This window comes from Manihot esculenta, chromosome 1 (assembly GCF_001659605.2).
Source record: "Manihot esculenta cultivar AM560-2 chromosome 1, M.esculenta_v8, whole genome shotgun sequence".
NCBI classification, from domain to species: domain Eukaryota; kingdom Viridiplantae; phylum Streptophyta; class Magnoliopsida; order Malpighiales; family Euphorbiaceae; genus Manihot; species Manihot esculenta.
The window spans coordinates 36284774-36305529 of record NC_035161.2 but is presented as its reverse complement, the minus strand read 5'-3'; the positions used below and the strand labels follow the sequence as shown (position 1 = coordinate 36305529).

Here is a 20756-nt window from a genome sequence, read left to right as displayed (position 1 = left end):
AAAATATAATTTTCAATTATTATTAATTATTTTTTATTTGAAATCAAAAAAGTAATAGAAAAATTAAATTGAATATTCCGATTCCAATTAAATTCGATCTCAATTACAGATCAGAAAAAAGGGCAAGTTTCAAGACATGTAATCATAAACACAAAGAAACGATTAGGTTGTAATAACAATGAAATCAAAAAGTGGGTTGTCCTGTTTTACATATAATTAGTGGTGGAGTAGAAGAAGGAAACAAAGCTTGCCGCTTTCATCAACCGCCCAAATAAGGAAAGGTGGCATTCCTCATTCAGCCCAACCGCTTATGTCTCCTACCATGGATTAACCCAAAAACAGTCTGCTCACCAAGATAAACTCCAAAAATAGAGACGTACCAAAAACTTTGGAAAAATATATATATTGCCATTTGTATTCTGATTAATACAACTCCCGTAAATTAATCCAGCTGAATAAGGTATGTGGAAGCAAAGAGGATCAGTCATGTCCTTCCAGTTGCAAGAACAAAAAGCAACACAAAACAGTCCAAATTTAAGAGAGAGAGAGAATGGACAAGTTTTGGGATTTGCTCAGAGCAAGTTGAGCCAAAGCATCCCTATAGGACAAGGTGCATATTCTGTGAATAGTAGAGTTGCTGTCTACAAAATGGAAAATGATATTATTGCAGATAATGTCATAACAAATTGCACCCAAAAGTGATAAGCCTCAGCTCTGGACAAATGAGGATGGGATAGGCTGTTTTGTTTTTTATTCGCCTTTTACTTTTTTATTTTTACCCCCCTATTGGGAAGCTGCTGCTACTTTAATATGATGATACTGCAGTTCAAATGTAAAAGACAATTTGAACCAAAGCTAGAAGATAAAGAAATTAGAATCATAAGCATAGTCAGTAATTAATGATCAGGGATTACTAATCATGAAACAAATAACCAAGGAAAAACAAGTGAACCAGAAAGGGGAAGGACCCCCATGCTTAATTACTAGCTTCTGTTACTTCTTGATCAAGAAGAAGGAGAAGACTCATCAGGAGAACCACCGCCATGAACATCATGAACTTTATTCTCAATCTGGTACCTAGTAGTAAAGTTATCATACTTGGTGTTATTGATGTCGTTGGAGTTGCAGTCGAAGGTGCCAAAGCCAACTCTATCCTCGTTATCGTTAACAATACTCTTGTTGATATCACAAGTCCTATGATTATTACCCTTTTCCTTCCTCTGCTTGTTGTTGTGCATCCACACTTTGAAAACGTTCCTCTTTACCCCAACTTCATTACAAAACTCATCCACCATTTTCTCTTCATTTCCCCTCAACATCTTCCACCCCAACTTCTCAGCAAAAACAAGCATCTTTTGTTTCTGTTCCTCTGTAAACTTGGTTCTTGCTCTCTTTCTTCCATGTGGGTTCATGACCGTCAAACTCTGGTGGTGATTCTCATCAAACAGCCCAGAATGTCCTGTGCTCAAGGCCAGAAGCATATGAGGGGCAGATGGATAGACGGACTGCTGAGGGGTTGGTGATACCGGTGAGTTTGGACTAGGGCTTGGACCAGAGCTAGTATGCCCAGGACTTGGGCTTGACGTCCAGTGAAGAGCAGCGGTTGGTGGTGGAGGAAGGTGGGTATAGGGGTAACGGCGATGAAAGTTGCGGTGGCACCCACAGGCAGCACATTTAAGGGAAGTTGGATCAGGAGTAGCATCAGTGGGAGTAGGCATGAACTCACCACACCCATCAAGGGCAAGACCACCAAGGGCAGCAGCATGGTTTTTAAGGCACTCTTTGTAGGACACCGCCGCTTGGAGTGGAGATGGGCGAGTATTTGTTGTGTGGTAATGGTGGGAAGGATTGAAAGAGCCATTCGAGAGAGATAAGGCTCTGGAGAGATGGGTCTGCAGTGGGGTTTCAGTATCAGTATCTGACTCATGAGATTTGGAGGGGGTTAAATCCATGGCTTTAATCATACAGGAACCTGGTGGGAGTTAAGTTTGGGAGCCAAAAACTTCCACTCCAGTCCAGTGGGTGAACTGGGAGGAGAAAAATAAACAACAGAAACAAGAATCTGAAAGGTATATGATGAACTGATGAAGGTGGATGAAACCAAAAATTAAAGATTAAGGAAACGGGATTAAGGGATATAAATACAAAGATAAGAGGATTGAATACGAATAACAAAACAGTGATAGAGAAGGTAAAAAAACGTTGGGTTCTTGGCCCTCAAATTTACTTTAGGTTACGTGGTGCAGGCAATAAAAATAGGTTGTCGTTTTGGGTAAGAATATATTCCACGGAAATAACTGTAGAAATAGCCGCAGAGTACAAAATAAAGAAACACGTGGCTAATAATTGTGATGCATATGATACCAAACGACACTTTACTCACAGCTCATCCCTCCGTCTCCAGGACGACAACGACATGCAATGTTACTAATATTTATCTGCGCTATTTCTCCCAATAAGTCACCGCTCTGTTAAATGCGACTCTCAGCTCTGCACGTATATTTCTCAAGTTCCTCAAAACTTAGGGGGAATGAAGAAATTAGAATTTTTTTTGTGTTTGTGTTTCAATTAACACTCTCTCTTTCGCTAGGTGTTCGTCCTTGTGGGCTTGGGCAGTTGGGCTATTCTTTTCCGCCATGATTTTTGAGATTTTGGCTATAAGTGGTGGGTTCTATCTACCACTTTTGATAAGGTTCGGCTGCTCCTCCTCGTGCAGGTAAGGGAACCCTCTTTGAATATTAAGTCTGAGGTTGTCTCTTTAACATCTCCCTTTTCATGTAGGAGTTAACTCTGTGCAATTTCTTAGCAAAATAATAATAATAATAGTAATAGTAATAACAGTAATAATAATTAATAGATTCGAATTATGTTTTAGTAAGTTTGATTTGTTTTTAATTTTTAATTTTTATTTTTTATATTTTTCAATACCTTGTAATTTTTTTATTACATCATCAAGTGAGTATTTCATTTTGTGATTATTTAATTTTATTCAGTACTATTTGGATATGATACCGAACATTATAAGATGCTACCACCAGTTTAGTCTAAATCCGTATATTAGACTCTAATAGAATTAAAATACAGCCTTTCTAATACAGACTAATCAATCTTTTTACTACTTTCTTTATCAAGATTTTTTATCATTTTAGGTGACTATTATATTCATGTGCCGTTTTGAGTCTGTCTATATGTGCTAGGCTTTTGCCCTTTCTATCGAATTATTTTGTACTTATTTTCAACTTAATAGGTCTATTCATAGATTTTATTATTTCGATTTTCGAACTGATTCATTTATATTTGCGGGTACAAGAACTCGACTAAAGATTGAGCAAAAAATTTTATTGTTGTCAAGCTAAAAAAAAGATATGGGTTAATTGAGATATCGACCTCTCCTAAAGAGAGTTTTTTAATACTATAATGACTTCCTTAAATTAAGTCAAATAAGCTAAATTTGCTTTTTTTCAACTGACCGTAAAAAAGAAATATGATAGAAATATATAATTATGTCTAATCTGCATAACTGTCGGAAAGTTGATATTTTTTTGTTTTCTTTCTTTTTATGTTTTTTTTTGTTATTTTGAGTTTTAACCGGAATGATATTTTCTTTTTAGATTCCGAAATTTCATCAAACTTTCCAAAACTTTACTCTATTTATGGAAGAGTATAAAAGAAACTCTAATCGTCTTTAAAGCCAAGAAGTTTGTGGTTAATATAACTAGAGAGGCTTTTCAGACTGCAGCTTCCGCATCTTCACTCTATCTCCTTCATTCTATCTAAGGAGACTGCAGCTTCCGCATCTTCACTCTATCTCCTTCATTCTATCTAAGGAGAGTATAAAGGAAACTCTGGTCACCTTTAAAATTAAAAATTTATCTCTTAATGAATATAAAAAAATAAAATAAAATTATGCACAGAAGAATACAATTTACTTCTAAAATATACGTTATATTACTATATATTCCTAAACTGATAAAATAAACTCTATTTTCTTTGTCCGGTGCTGCATGAAAAGTGTATAAATTATAAACTGAAAATGTAAACCATAGGCTTTGTTTGGTTTGAGAAATATGTATTTTATGAAATTCGCGTATAAATAAGTTATAAGTCGAGAAGTACGGTGTAATTGTGTTTGATAGGTAAATTAATTTCTTAATAAATAAAATTATTTTTAAATAGTAAAAGATAATAATATTCACAATATAATTTTAAATGTGATAAATTAAAAAATAAATTAGTAAATTTAATTAGAAAAGTACAAATCTTATTAAATTGTACTCAGAGAAATTTTTACATTTTTTTAAAAGTGCCATTTCCTTAGTCTATTTACCCTGCTAAACAAGATTATAAATTAAGCTTTTTTTAAGATATCTTCTTTTTAAAATTAGAGAAGATTTAGATTTAATTTATAATTTTAAAATTTAATTTCTTTTATTTTATTATAAGTCTGCAATAGCAGTAAAATTAAGTCGTAAAAAAAACACATAATACCAAAAATCTCATTTTATTAATTTATCTGCTATAATATTAGTCAAACAAAAAAATATGATTAATTTCTTAAATCTTATCGGAAAATAAAAACTATGATATGATATTGGTAATTGAAAAAGGAATCAAATCAGTGAATATGTTGTTGAGGGTTTTAAATTGAGTTGTTTTGTTTAACGTACACATAATAAATATAAATGGATTGAATTTTATTTTTACCTAATTTTAACAAACTTTATGAGTGTTTTCCAAAAAAAAAAAACTTTATGAGTTTAAAAAAATAATTAAAATATTATTAAATAAATAAACTTTTGAAAAGGTACACTCCAAAGTAAGCTGAATTATCAGAAGATGTTTAATTTCCTTGGAAAGAACAAATGTTAGGCTGATGTGAAGGGTTAGGCATGCCTGATTGCTTAATATCACTGATTAATAAGAAAGTGAGGGAAAAAAAAAGAAAAAAGAAACATGCCAATGGATAATAAGAGAGATTAGTGATAATTAAAGATGTGATGTATTTTGTCTTTTTTATGATTTAAAAAAAAAAGAGGATAATTTTTAGACTTTGATTTTTTTTTATTTTTTTTAAATAGCTAAAAGAAAATCTTTCTTCAATCGTGACTTAATAGAACCCAAGAGATAAATAAGGCATTAATTGTGAAATCTATTGATAAGACAATAGATTAGAGCATGCTTATGGGTTATAATTAAAAAGGACAAATTGGAGGGAGGGAGGAAGATGACAAAACCCTAAGGTCTAAGCCACATAATTTGGGCAAAAAACTTGTTAATGGATTAGAACAATGATCAGACAATTATGTCATTGTCAATAAAGCATGCCCAATATGTTCATTACTCAATCAACCCATTCATCTCTTAAGAAAATGAAGAATTATATAAAAAAAAAATTTTAAAAATCTTTCACTTGTTCAATCCTCTTATTATTACTTGATATTTCTGGGACTCAAGTGGCCCAAATGCTGCAGAAACTACCAATTCTCATAGTTGGAGCTCTCTCAAGTTATAATGGTCCCTCCTTCTTTAATGATGTGGACCTACAGATTATGCAACTTACCACCTTAATCTATGATCCATATGGTGAAATCGGAGATATTATCACCACAAAATTACATTTATGTAAAAAATAGATAAATTTTTAGAATTGAAACGACTAAATTTAATTTAATTTTTTAAAAAATGAAAAATTCAATTAAGTTAGTTTCAAAATTAATATATATGAATTTTCATGTTTTGCTTGGAGAAACTAATAATAAGGTTGGATAGATAAGCATGCATCCAGCTATAGTCCCCTTTGAATTGTTGTTATTCTAAAAGAAATTGTGATTACAATAAACTTTATATATAAAAAGGTATGCTAATTGCTAAGTATCAATTCAAAATATTCATTTATGGATTACTCACTTAGCCTTAGCCCACTATTCCTTTGTTGTTTTTTTTTGGACATTTATAAAAATTCTCTACTTTTATTATAGATGGTTTTGGCCCGTAGTACTCTTTAACTTATAGTACATGAGTTTTTTTCTGAATGGGTGTTGGCGGTTTCAGCTTCACTTTTATTATTATTATTATTATTATAATATAGATGGTTTTGATTGAAATTCGAATTTGAGATTTCGTGTGGACAATTTTTTTTTGTTCTTATTTGAATTGATTTTGAGTTATAAGGCCATGAATCGATTTTGAATTATAAGCCTATTTTCAACACTACCTATTATCTTTTACATTATTTTGGTGCACAATATTAAAATAACACAATATTATTTTTAATTTTCTATATTATTTTAAAAATAAAAAAATATTTTATTTATATTTTTTAATATTATATTATTTATTTTATTTTAATTTTATTTATCTATTTCACTCAAAAATATATCATTCAATTATAATATATTTATCACTCAAATTATTATATATAATATATTATAAATAAATTAATTTATTATAAATATTATGTATAATTGAAAATATATTAATTTAAATTAAATTTTTATAATTATAAAAATATAAAATAAATTAAAAATATAATATATTACGAAAGTGACGTAATTAAAAAATTTTAAATACGTAATAGTAAGAAATGGTTTTTATGAAAAAAATTATAAAGTTTTAGACTATATTATAAATTAATAAAAATAAATAAATATATAGTATTGCTAAAGTGTTACGTCAAATATGGCATGACATTGTAGCACAGTACTAAAATTTTGTTAAACTTTTGATGCTGTATTAGAAATTATTTTCTAACGTTAAAATAAATTTTAGCATAGTGTTAGAGATCAAATTTTAAATTTTCTCAATTATCTAACCACTTTAATTTTTCAAGTCATAAAATAGATTCTCAAAATTTAAAATTTGTGGAGTATGTTTGACATTGGTACAACTATATTGGTTTGTTCTATTATCAATCCCATTGAGGGGGTTGTAGGTGAGAATTAGGATGATCTGACATAGAAATGAACAACTAGATCACCAGTACATTGTAAAATCAATCCAAACTAGATGACTAATACATGGTAAAGGAACAAAAAATGATAATATCTATGTGAATGATAAGGTTGTCCAGTTAGATTCTGTTTCTGTGCATTGAGCCAAAATAAAGCAGAGATTAAGAGTGGGTGAAATTTATTCTTCAAGGAAAGAATAAACGGAGAGAAGAAGGACAAAAAAAAATTGTGTATTTTTTTTTTTTTTGGGAGGCCACATCATGTCTGCGCCAAGAACAGAGATGATACTGGCTCACTGAATGCATCTAACGACTATCCTCTAATGATTTTAATATACACAATGTAACATCTCTCTGCAGCTAAAACCCTAACAAATGAAAAAAGCAAAATCAATAAGCCCACTCTCATCAAATTTCCTTCAAAATGCAAATACAATTCTGAACCACCTACTTTCTCTGCACTGCTTGAAGCTATTTCTTTGGCTGAAGAAACAACTAGAATTTGAAGTTATCAGGACCTGTTGTGGATAGGATCCGATCCTTTTCTCACTCTTCTTTTGCTTGATCGATATGGATCCAATCTCTTCTTTAAACTTGCTGCTTTCTTCTCTGTTTTCATACTCTGCATGGCGGATTCTGTAAGAATACGTTGATGGGATGACACTGTCACTGGAGCATTTTTGCTGTGTCTGATGGCCAGTTCTACACTCGTCAAGCCATCAACTTTATTTAGTTGAACTGCTAAGAACCCCACACAGATTAGAAGAATAATCACTCTGACAGAGCTAAAAACCATTGCTTCTGCTCTGAAACAAGCAAGAAGAACACAAGTATCTTCTTTTTGTTTAAGAGTAATGAGAGAATAAGCAAAGATGAGATTGTGATCTTTGTATTCTTTAGGTTCGATCCCTGTAGATATAACAAGGCTGTTACTTATTTGATTTTTAGGAGGCGTTAAAGCAAAAAAGCAGGGAAGGCCCTCAAAGGAATTTTTAGATTCAGCAATTTATAAGCCTGCATTTTCTGAGCAGATTAAGGCTGTTATGGAAGAATCTGATAAGGATGAATAAAGGGATTGAGGAGGAACAGTACCCTTGAGAAGCCAAGTATCTTCTTTTCATTTGCATTGTTCCCTTACATCTCTCTATCTTAATTTTCTGCTTTTATCTATGGAAACAGGCCTACCAGTCTCTTGGACTGCCATGCCACGTCACCCGACCATGCTTTTGTGGGATTTGGTCCTGGGGATTAATGTTCTTTCTTAACCAATGGTCTGTTCAACTCAGCTCATGTGGATGCCACGGATTTTCACTTTTGGGTCCTACTTTGTGATTTCTAGAATAACAGGGTTGCTGTTGGCAGTTATAAATTCACAGCTTATGGAGCTTATGTGGGGGTATTTTGGGAAATTATCATTCCTTTGGCACTAAGAAAAGAGAGCAGTAACAAGCCATGGGCCCACCTAAGAGTAGGAGTAATAGATTGCTACAGTATGAGAAAAATACTCTTGCTATAGAAAGAAACAAATCATTGCTTTATCTCATTCTAAGATCTTCTTACTTTTAGACTTCCAAGTTTTTTTTTTTTTTCCTAAAATTACAAGAGGATAAGGGATGAACCATAAGATCACATAGATTCACTGTAATACACTTAGCACTAAAGCATTCCCACTTCAAGTTTGAAACGTGGTTCTTTTTTCCTTTAATATCTCTTTTACTTTACTGTTGCTATATAATAAATCACATGCAACTAAGAACATTGTAAAGCATATGTTCCTTGAGCTTTGCCAAATTATTGTGCCTTTGAGATGAAGGGTAACTGGTGATTGTGTGCTGATTCTCTGCCTCTCTTTTTTTTTTTATCCTTCAATTAAAGTAAAAGAGCTAAATGAGTTGTTGCTTTCTATTCTAATCCCACCCTTTTCTTCCTGTAATGGTGAGTGCCATGCACATAGAGAATGAAGACATGCATCTCAACTTCTATACACATACATGTCATTGCCAATGTTCATAAAAATTCTTTAAAGTCTTCAAGTTTTTAAATAGAATAACTATTTTTTTCTTAACTTTTTTTCATAGATTATGCATTTTACCATGTTTACTATTCGGGGAAGACATAAGATATGAGGGTGACCATGGAAGCAGTTAAGCACAGTAGCTCCTGAAGATGGTTTTCTGTTTATTGTGGTCTCCTTAGAGGACACTGGAAACAATTGATTAATTAAGATAAATTAGCCAATAGTACAGATAATGTACTATGTTAAATGTTATAGATCTTATGGTAAAGTTGCTTATCATAAGAATCTTGATGTTTATTAATGGGCCATATGTCGTTACCAAAAGAGAAAGAAAATGTTAAATATTTTATTTGATGTTTAAAATAAACTTTTTAAAGGTAATTAAGCCTGCACATTTGATAGATCTATGGCTTTAAAGATTCTCGAGGTTAGTATTAAAGTGGTGACTTTGATTTAGAATTACAAGTGTGACTCCGTCCATTCTATGTCTTGACTAAGCCACTACGGCAAAAGAAGACTGCCAAAGCAATTTAAAGGTAAAAGCATAACTGGGTTTGTATTCGTCACATAAAGAATGACAGATCATAGATCATGTCCTCTGTTTTTGAACTCTGCTTCGAAATTCTTGGTAATCAAATCAACTGTACATGTGGGAATGGGACAGTCTCATTCCCATCCAGAGGCAAACAGCTTCTGGCTGCATTAGGTGAAAATTGAAACTGAATTCCTGCGAGCAAAGATGCGAGGGCTATAGTACCTCTTCTTTATATGTAGTGAGAAGATATGATAAATGTTATAATTATAATATATACTATGATCACTAAAATAATAGTATTCTCTTAGGCAAAAAGTTGCAGTTTTCCTTTGCTTATAAAATGTTGAATATTAATAGTCTATGTGGTAAATGAGAGTTTAAAAAATAAACATATGATATAAATAAATAATTTATTAATTTATCATTTTATCTCATATACCATGTGAAAAGAGATTCAAACACTGTTTTGAAGATGGGGCGGAGGAAAACTATAACAAATTAACAAGGAGATTTGAACTCCAGCACTTAATCTTGAAAGCTTTTTAATAAAAAAGAAGCTTTAACACGAATTAATTATTCCCCAGGCACATATATTTTTACCTTTATATGTTTCTCCATCGTTATGTTATTGTAAAAAATAGTCTTATTATTTTAATAAAATAGAAAAATTATAATTAATAAAATAAAAATAAGTAAAAGAACGAAGATCACTTCCGCAGCAAAGGCGGGAGATGCGCATATGTCTCTAGATTCCCAGTTGTTAGATATGGAAGTTTAGTCTTTGGCCCAAACCAAAGGTTGAGTAGAACTTCTATCCATCAAAGGTAACAAGGCTGAGATGGTATCCTCTGTTTCTCTATTATGTCACTCAAAACAACGAAACCAAAATAAGTTTTTGGAATACTAAGAACAAATCTAACGGGGGCAATTGAACAATTGGCAGTGAATGAAAAATAATAATAATAATAATAATAATAATCAAGATGAGAAGTAAAAACAAAAACAAAAGTACAATTGAAGACGAATGCTCATTTTTAACAGCAAATTTAGATATCTAAACGACTTCAGTTCCACAGGCGATGACACGTATGTACATATTACGGAAAGGAAAAACAACATAAAAGAGTGCCAAATGAGAGCATCATTCACACTTTTTCGGTTTTTGGTTGGGGTGGGGTTGGGGGGATTGGTTTAATAATACAAACATATTATTGATTGGAAATTATCTTCCACTTATCGTCTCCCTCGGGTTTTCCTACTTTTAAACGGGTTCCTGGTGTGGAGCTACATGCGGTCCTGATGCTATTGTGAACTGCAGACCCCTATGTTGGCCCGACTGAAGCACAAAAGCAACTTGTGTTGCTGCCAATGCTGCAGCCTCCTGTACCAACAAATTATGCAGATTGTTGCAGATTGATTCCAAAAGGTACAGTAGGAAAACTAAACCGAGTAAATCTCAAGTATACACCCACCTGTCTTTGTCTACGACGTTGCAAGATGCTGATGGCCCAAGCCATGATGTAACATGGCAAAAGAAAACCAGCTGCTCGTAGCAAGAATAGCTGCCAAGAACCAACCAATCCATAAGAATGAGTCCCATACAATAAATTAAATACCAAAGGAATCAGGTTAGCATGGACAACATAAGTGCAAGTAGAAATGTTAGGCCTTGTTTGGTTCAATTCCTCTATTTTCTAGGAAGTAATTTCCCAGGAAGTAACTTACTTACCTCTAAGTAAGTTACTTCCTTCACTTCAAAGAAAGTAAATTCTTTAAGTTCCCAGGAAGTTGAAAAAAAAAATAGCAACCAAACAAGCTGAATATGCCAACTTTCCGGAAACTTGAAGTTCCTTAGTTAATTTAAGCCCAACCAAACAAGGCCTTAGTTATGATTCAACTTACAGAAAAAAAGGTAGACACATCATCATCTCCATCAGCATCTGTTACAGTCAATGCATGCCGCAAGAGCAGAAGGGCCATCAACTGAAAAAAAAAATTTTGGAAGAAGATATCAAGTGAATTTGTAAATTAAAGGATATACAATCAGAGCCAAAGTTAGAGGTGAATTTAAATTAAAAGACATACAATCAGAGCAGCTGAACGGCAAAATGCAGCTCCACTAGCATTTGAAGCAGCATATTCATCATACTCAGCTTCCAGAAAATGACGTTCTGCTTCTGCAATTGCCAAAAGACGAGGATCACGCAGATCCAGAGGAGTGCCAGAGATGGTCCAGCCTCCACTGCAAAAAAGATCATGAATGAAGATGTTAAAATAATGAAGCAAAATACATCATTTTTAAGTGGCCATTATAAAATGACATCTCTAATGCAGATCCCAAGGGAATAATGGGTATTTAGATTTTATCTACAAAAAGGAAAAACACATAGTATAAAATTTCAAGAAGAAAAGCAAAATTGGAAAAAAAGTTAACAATATTTTCGAAAAGATAAAGGGAGTTTTGATTTACCCAATATCAATAGCAGTGTCTTCAGTGCGAGGTGGACGAGAAGGAGCAGTATAACCAGGTTGATAAGACTACACATCAAACCCAAAAACATTGTAAAAAATCAAGTAAATAAGAAGTAGCTATTAGATTATTAACTATATTACATTTAAATAATAAGTCAAGAAGTACTAACACTGACAGACATCTTGATTTCAGTCCTCTGTAGTAGTTAGTTCAATAGAAAAAATGCACAAGAATGACAGCAATTACCTATTTTTTCTAGATTCTAAAAGATTTTCATGAGAATGCAATCGATATTATAAACAAGTTTGTGATGATATAAGCACCATGGGTGTGAGATGTTAAAGAACATATTTATGCAAGTGGTCAATTCATTATCATTTGCATTTAGAAGAACAAGTTGATAGTTTGCTGCATCAGGCATTATAATATCTTTATATTCTAACAGATTTTTTTTTTTTTTTTGGGGGGGGGGGGGGGGGGGGGGCTTTATCAACTTAGACTTTTGTTCATGGGAGAGGGCCATATGAATTTGCTCATAGACATTCCAAGCTGAAAGATCATGTGATCATACTAAGTTAAATCAAATCAACTTCAAACCAAGCATGTGGCACAGGGCACAGGACAACCAATGAGAAAGAATACTCAATGGACATACCTGATGACATATCTCGCAAGTTATATCCCCTTTCTCATTACACCAATGCTGAACGCACTTCCTATGAGCATACTGGATAAAAGAAATCGCAGCCTTTAATAAAGGGTAAAATGTCTAACAAGTAAAAATAACATGGCCAAGTCTATGGAAAACTCAAGCTCGTATGGAAGCCATGGCTGGATTAGAATGAAGTTTTGAGCTACTGACACATCACTTAAGGATGGACCATATAGATAATAGGAACCAATAGGTAAAGAACTGAAGCTCATATGAGATTAAATTTTCTCAGCGTTCTCATAATAAACCAAAAATTGCAGGTAGTGGACCATTCCATGTAAAATTCAGAGAATTAAGCAGGTAGGTAGACAAATTCCATCCATCCTGAAGACTGTAAATAACAAACTAGATCGTATATATGAATAAAAATTAGAAATCATTTAGAATACTCTGGTTCGAAATATTGTCCAAATAGCACAAAATTACAGCAAATATAAAATTTTAAATTGCAAAAAACAGAAATTTTGAAAAAATAGGCACAAAAAAAAATAAATTTAGAACTCAAGATTAATATGTGCATAAGACATGCATTGACCAAAGAAACAAATCCTAATATTAAAACTAAAAATTAAGAAAATTGGTAAATGAATATATACCTTGAGGCTCCCACTGCAGGCACAGGGAGTCTCCAAGTTGTTAACCGAATCCTCTTCTTGGCAAATGCGGCACTCGGCGACCTGAATCAAAGGCTCATCTTCCTGGGTCTCCTGGTCCAAAGCAACTGCGTGGGTTTCCTGATTGAGCGTGGAAGACGAGGGACCAGCAGAGGGCTCAGGAGGCACCTGATCCGGCCTCATAAGGTGGTCGACGTACAAGACGACGTGATCACTCATATCGAATATAGAAATCGGAATCCTCCTCGAAGAGAAATTAGAAAAGGACGGGAGGCAAACAAGCGTTATTAGAAACCTTAGATCACGCTATTGCAAACAGCGGATCGCAGGTTTCCCAGAAATTTCAGATAGATAAAAAAGAAAATTAGAGAGAGAAAAGGTAGAATAGAGGATTCTTACCTGCGCGCAAATTTTTGTATTTATGGGAAATTGTTTTCTTCTGATTCCACAGAGCAAAAACCGCGTCCCCGTTTTCTAAGGAAACCGATGACCTTCCCCCTTCATACAGACAAATTTTACTATTTCTTTTAATTATTAATTTCTCATTGGCTGAATTTAATTGAGGGTAATTTTGTCTATTTAAACGGCATAGGGCACGGGCACGTTCGCATGTCTCCTTATAATCAGGTGTTTGTATCATTCTTTCCCAATCCCATTCGATTTAATTGTAAATTACTTTTTTAAGAGTACATATATTTATTATTTAATATTCTATAAAGTATATATTAAAATAAAAAAGTATTAATCTTAAAATAATTTAATAATAAATTAATATATAAATTTATAAAATATAAAACATATTGTTAAAACTGTATAATAAAACCATATAACTAAAATTATTTAAAAATATATACATAAAATGAATTATTTAAAACAATTTTGATTCGATATACATTTAATATGATTATTAACAAAAAATTATGATTTAAAATAATTAAAAAAATTTAATTCAATATAATTTCATAATACAATTCAATACGGATTTTCAATTTATTTTAAGACTTTGAAGAATTATATAAAACTCTAATTTCAATTCTAGTTATTAAAAATTAAAATCAAACTAAATTGTTGATTCGGTTTTTAGTTTTATTTTTCCTTTTATTTTGATTCAATATGTTTCTAGTTTGAGTTTCAATTTTTCAAATAATTTTATACATTTGTTATCATGAAAAATTATAATTAAATTTTATTCTGTATTATTTTATATTCATCCATTAAATATTTGAATTAAAATTATAGTTTATTAAATATTTAAATTTATAAAAATTATAAAAATTAAATATAAATTAATTATTATAAAAATTAAATATAATTAATTTAAAACCATTTTTGTTAGTTATAACTTTAACACTAATTTAAATTCATTATGGTGTAATTATATGAGATTTTTTATTTTTATTTTTCTTAAAAAAACATGCAGTAGTTTTTGTTTTAGAAATTTAATGATATAAGTCTGAAATTAATTATTAAAACATAATAAATAAAAATACTAAATCTTATCCATACAGAGTATAGAATGTAGATACAAGAACAGAACAACATATCTAAATTACAAATTAAAAAGCTTTTAATAAAATTTATTTACAAGCTGGGGTTGCATTGTTCAGCATAACCTCTCTTCTTTTTTTTTTTTTGCAACGTCCTTATATAATAAATTGTAATTGTTCAACCCCCTCCTGCAATTGTATAAAAAAATAATAAGTATTTAATATAAAAAATAAAAAAAAATATTATTTAAATCTGTAGAGAATCTTATATAAAAATATAATATAAATAATTGAATTATAATATTAAATAAATTAGTCATTTTAATATACAAAACAATTTAATTATTTTATATTAATTAATATGTTTGATATTCTCTCTAAATTTAATAAAATTTAATTTAGATAAAATGAAAGAAAATGATTATAATAGAATTTATATAAAAATAAGCAGAACTTGTATATCGATACTTTAAATCCACATTTGCTGGAAAAAGAAAAACCTTTAAATCCACATAAAGCAGGTCGAAGAGAGGAAAAAGATCACCGGTGCCTATATTCATATAAGCAAACTGTACTAACCTAACAGCCACCGCCACCTCCACAACCTCCACCTCCGCCTCCACAGGCTCCACCACCGCCATGTCCACCTCCAGTACCATGTTTATTCTGAGAAGTACCACAGGCAAAAACAGCAGCTGATATAATTGAGAGGGAGAGAACGAACATCCAAATCAAGAACAAGGGCTGAGATAAGTGTATGAAAAGGCCAGCGGCAGCTTCACTTTCATGCCCATTTGCCAAAGCAAGATGAGTCTCTCTTGCCATCTTTTCTTTTGGTTGCCTTACTTCATACATCATATACAGTTATTCTCCTCTCTCTAATCCAATTTCATTCCCTACTCTTTCTCATAAAAGAAATTAGCTTTACAAAGATAGAAAGTAATTAAAATGAGCCCTTATATTGAAAAATCCAAATCTCCTTCCCAATTATGTAATAAATTTCTGGAAACAGTAAGGTATTAATTAAGCCGAGAATCAGAATCCTATGTCGAGCTTTTTTTCAAATCATACCTAAATGAAATTAATTTTTTCAAATCATGCAGGATCCGAAAATATTTTCGGATCCTATGTGTCAAACCTGAGTGTTACTCTTGTTCGACACCATTGGTGTCGAACAGAGTGGAGTTCGACACCAATAATGTCGAACAGCCACGCGGCCCCTTTGTTCGACACCATTGATGTCGAACGGCCACGCGGACACTGGTGTTAGACACCATTGGTGTCGAACATCAGTGGCTCTTGCCACGTAACTGCTCCCGTGGCACAGGAGGCGTGTTCGACACTCCACGCCTGACGGGATGCAGACACTGCAGACAAGAAAGAAGGGTTTCTCTGCCACGTCCCCCGAGGTCTGTGCATGTACGGGAGCCTTAACTCTTCCTTCCGTCTCCATTTTCCGCTTTCTCTGCCATCTCCACTTCCAGTTTCTTCTCCTTCTTTCCTTTCTTCTTCCATTTCCAGTTTCTTCTCCTTCTTTGCTTTCTTCTTCAAATTTCTTCTTCTTCTCCATAAGTTCTCAACAGAAATTTTCAAGGTTCAAGGGCTGCACCAACGTCTGCATCTGCGAGGTATTTATTTAAACTATTTTTGAATTAATTTTTTTTTTATGTAAAAATAAAATAAAATAAAATTATAAAATGAAATCTGATATAAAATTTTAACTATTATATGTAATAAAAAGGGTTGGAAAATATATTGTGATTAAATGTAATTATAGACGAAGCCAGGTTCGTGCAGAAGGGTCCATGAATCTGAATCTGCGGAAGGGTAGCCGTTGATTAAATGTAAATGCAAGTAGCCGTTGATTTGCTAGCCGTTGAGAAGGGTCCATGAATCTGCGGAAGTAGCCGTTGATTTGTGTAAGTAGCCGTTGAGAAGGGGCCATGAATCTGCGGATGTAGCCGTTGAGAAGGTGGGACGTGTGGCCAGGTTCGTGCAGAACATGTCAGGCGTGTTCGACATCAATGATGCCGAACACGCCTAGTGCGCCACGGGAGCAGTTTTGACTGCTCCCGTGTTCGACACCATTGGTGTCGAACACCAGCTCCACGTGGTCGTTCGACATCAATGGTGTCGAACAAAGGCTCTGTTGGTGTCGAACAATAGTGTTCGGCAGTATGACTGCCGAACACTCAGGTTTGACATACAGGATCCGAAAATATTTTCGGATCCTGCATGATTTGAAAAAATTAATTTCATTTAGGTATGATTTGAAAAAAAGCTCTCCTATGTCTACTGCACAAGAAAACCAAGAATGCCATGCTTCCATGGCTTCCATTTTAAAGCACAAACTGTATCTTAATTATCTAAGAAACCTAAAAACATCCATGAGCTTGTCTTCATTCATGGATACCATGAATTTGCCTTTCATTTATTTACCTTGCCGAAAATAAAACCAGGTCACGGTGATGCATCGTTGTGTCCATCACAACAAATTTTCCTCAAACAGGGAAGTTGCTTGGTCAATTATTAAATATAGGGAAATTAAAATTTAAAAAAATTTATATATATATTATTTTTTATCATAAATTTATTTGTATCGAATCGATTTATTAAAAAATAAAGTGCTTTTAACGAGTATTTACTTTATTTATGATGATTAACGCTCTACTGTAGAACAAAAATTAAATTAACATAATATGAAAATTAATGTAAAAATTTAATTAGTTAAGCACTCATCAAAAAATAAATCACAAATTTTATTTCTAATATAATTATAGATATTATTATTTTCATACTGAATTGATTTATTAAAAAAATGAATTTAAAAAATATTTAAACCATTTATAAAAATTAAACCATTCACTTATTTCAACACTTCAGGGTGCTGTGATATCTATTTTAATATATAACTTCTAATTAAAAGTCACAATACAAAATGTATTACTATTTTTTTTAAAAAAATAAGCATGTTATTTATTTTAAAAAATAAAATAAAACTGTCCCATGCATGGGAAGACTTAAATTTAAAAGTCAAAGGAAGATTTTTTTTTAAAGAAAAAAAAGTCGAGGGAGATTTTATGTTCACCGTATTGAAGGTCGCCTTCCATGAAGCAGACTTTGTGATATGATTTTTCTTTTAATTTATTTTTCTACAAAATTTAAAATAAAAATAATTTTCATATATATATATATATATTGATATAATACATTAATAATTAATGAATTATCACTCGAAAATAAAATCACATAGTAAGAATCTGATTAAATAATATTTGATATCAACGATGTAAATTAAAATTAATTTAGATGCTGCAAGTCTCAACTCTTTATCGATATTTACTCTTGAAACTATAAGACGAGACTCCACAAAAATTATTTGTTAGAGAATACAATCTAGTAAATTTTCATTATATCTATAATTGTAGGATCTTCTATTTATTAACGGATACTAATTAAATGTGCAAAGATTTTATAACCGACTCTACTTTCTTACAACATAAATATTGATGAATACATAGATGAAAGTATGTATTATTAGACAATTGCTTTTGAGTCCAAAATATTTTATTATATTCATCATATGTTTTAATTTATTAACTTTAGCGTTCAAATAGCTAGCACAAACATTAATTACCTTATTTTTTTAAATCGATCAATCATGTTATAATTTTGTTTTAACTACAAATTCGTTGAAACCATTTTACAAATTATAGTGTATAATAATATATTAATAAAAAGAAATTGAAATCAATTAATTTTTAATATTTATTATGGGAAAAGTTAAAAAAAAGCATATTGTTGTTTTATTTTTTAAATTAACGATACGGTATTTTGTGTTAATTCGTTATTAATAGCATATTTTGGTAACACCTTCAAATTCATATTGATATGATACTATGGCATGAATATATAACAAAATAATAGTTTTCATTTAACGAATCCCACATAAAATAAAACCAAATTTCTAACAAAGTAAATTTACTTTATTATAAAAATAAACTAAACTTCAGAGAAATTATACATATTTTTTATTATAAATTTAATTATTATTTTTGCAAAGTAACAATATTACAAATTTTAAATTAATGAAAAGTGATGTTTTAAAAATATAAATTAAAATAACAAATATTATATTAAAGTAATAAATTGGTGTTGGAACTGTTTTTCTCCACACCAGGCTTCATATGCCTGTGATTTCTATTGGTATGCCAAATATTTTGGTCTGACATGTTTTTGATATCTCAAACCTCCAATGCAGCTTTGATTCCATCGTTTTCGATTTTGGCCTCTCCTACTCTTTGAAAAGAGGTTTGGTCTCTCTAAATAATTAATGTTTAAATTAAAGAAATTCATTTGAAAATGTTTACATAATAGAGTAGGAAAGGGGTTTGGTCTCTCTCAATAATGTTTAAATTAAGGATATTTATTTCAAAGTGTTTACATAATACTTTACTCACTATAGCCAATTTAGAATATCATGGTGGCCATTATGGATCTACATGTTATTAATTACAACCACAGCCTCCACAACCGCTGCTCCTCTTTTGTTGTTTATGAGAACCACAAGCAAAAAACAACAGCCGATGCAAATTAGTGGCAGAGCCACGGCCTCAAATTTCAAAGTTTCTTAAGATTATTTATCAATAAACAAGAAAAATTACTATTAATTTCTGAATTTTTTAAAAATTTATTAACTTATCTCAGTTTAAAAATTATATTAATAAAATATTTTTTATTTTATAAGATCAAAATTTTTAATTTTTTTTTATCAAAGCAACTATTAGCCTATCTTAAAAATTTATATTATTTAGTTAATATAGTTTATAATTTTATATATTATTTAGTATCTATAAATTTAAATATATAGAGTAATTAGTCTCTCAGAGTAAAATAAATTGGTTAATAGTGTTTGATGAATTACTAAATAATTTAATTTTATAAAATATAAATTTATTTGAGAAATAAATTAATTTTCAAAAATTTTAAAAATTTGATAATAATTATCTCATATGTAAAACCACTATTCCAAATATTATTTTTACAATATTTATCTTATTTTTTCAATTTAAAAAATATATTTCAAATTTACAAAATTTCAACTTTAAATATTTTAATTATTTTTTTAAATAAGTTATTCACTAATTATTTAATTTATTTTTATATAATCATTATTTATTCGTTAAAAATAATAATTTTTTATTCATCTCTATTTATATTATTTAAAATTATATTTGAAACTATTTAAATTTATAGACATAAATTTAATTTTTTTTAAAAAATAGTTGTTATTAGACTATGTAATAGTCTTCATAAGCCATTTAGATTTAGAAAAAAAATACAAATTTAGGGAAATGAGTTTTAACAGTTGTGACTTAGATTATTTATTTTTTAAAAATAATATATATAAAAGCAAATAGTATTTATATAGATAGTAAATTAAATTATTTAAATTTAAAAAATTCTAAAATAGTTAAATTAATTTAATTTATAAATTTTATAAATTTAAATTTTTTCCGATTACTTTAAACTTTTGTATTTTTAAAAAATAAGTGAAATTGAGGTACCTGAAAGATAAAATTAGGTCCCTAAGATCCATCAGTTACTATGCATGTGTGTGTGTGTGTGTATATATATATATATATATTTCTGCTAAGGTTGACATTTCAATGAGTTAGAACGTGAAACATATCTCTGCATCTCACCTGCCACAAGAACATGTCTGCTTATCTCAAATGTTCCCACTTCATAATCGTCACAATTTCTAACAAATTTCTAAATTAACTTTGTATTACTTTCCAAATAAAGTTTTCCACACTTAGATTAGCACCCCATTCTATTGAGTGTCACCTGCTAACAATTCAATGCTAAACATTTGTTTTATTGGCAGGATGGCTCAGTTGCCATGGGCTCAAAGAAAATACCTATTATTCTGTGATAGTCATCCCTCCGGAGACGTATGCAAAGGG

General features: G+C 30.9%; 2 protein-coding genes across 4 annotated transcripts; both read right to left on the bottom strand.

Moving 5' to 3' along the window:
- Positions 1-863: 863 nt before the first annotated feature.
- LOC110603731 (zinc-finger homeodomain protein 11) lies at positions 864-2420 on the bottom strand. The gene has a single exon (XM_021741655.2). It carries the CDS (start codon positions 1962-1964, stop codon positions 1005-1007), a length of 960 nt encoding a protein of 319 aa, XP_021597347.1. The 5' UTR covers positions 1965-2420; the 3' UTR covers positions 864-1004.
- An 8109-nt stretch (positions 2421-10529) lies between these two features.
- LOC110603577 lies at positions 10530-13838 on the bottom strand. Of its 3 annotated transcripts, none has more exons than XM_021741454.2 (8): positions 13700-13838; positions 13283-13541; positions 12630-12701; positions 11972-12039; positions 11587-11743; positions 11404-11484; positions 10974-11063; positions 10530-10882 (listed from the first exon to the last, which is right to left on the bottom strand). In XM_021741454.2, exons 2-8 carry the CDS (start codon positions 13517-13519, stop codon positions 10763-10765), a joined length of 825 nt encoding a protein of 274 aa, XP_021597146.1. In that variant the 5' UTR covers positions 13520-13541; positions 13700-13838; the 3' UTR covers positions 10530-10762. The 3 variants fall into 3 exon arrangements, with proteins under 3 accessions (XP_021597146.1, XP_021597069.1, XP_021597227.1); XM_021741377.2 differs by having other exon boundaries at positions 13283-13606; positions 13700-13810; XM_021741535.2 differs by lacking the exon at positions 12630-12701 and having other exon boundaries at positions 13283-13804.
- Between the last annotated feature and the right edge of the window lie 6918 nt (positions 13839-20756).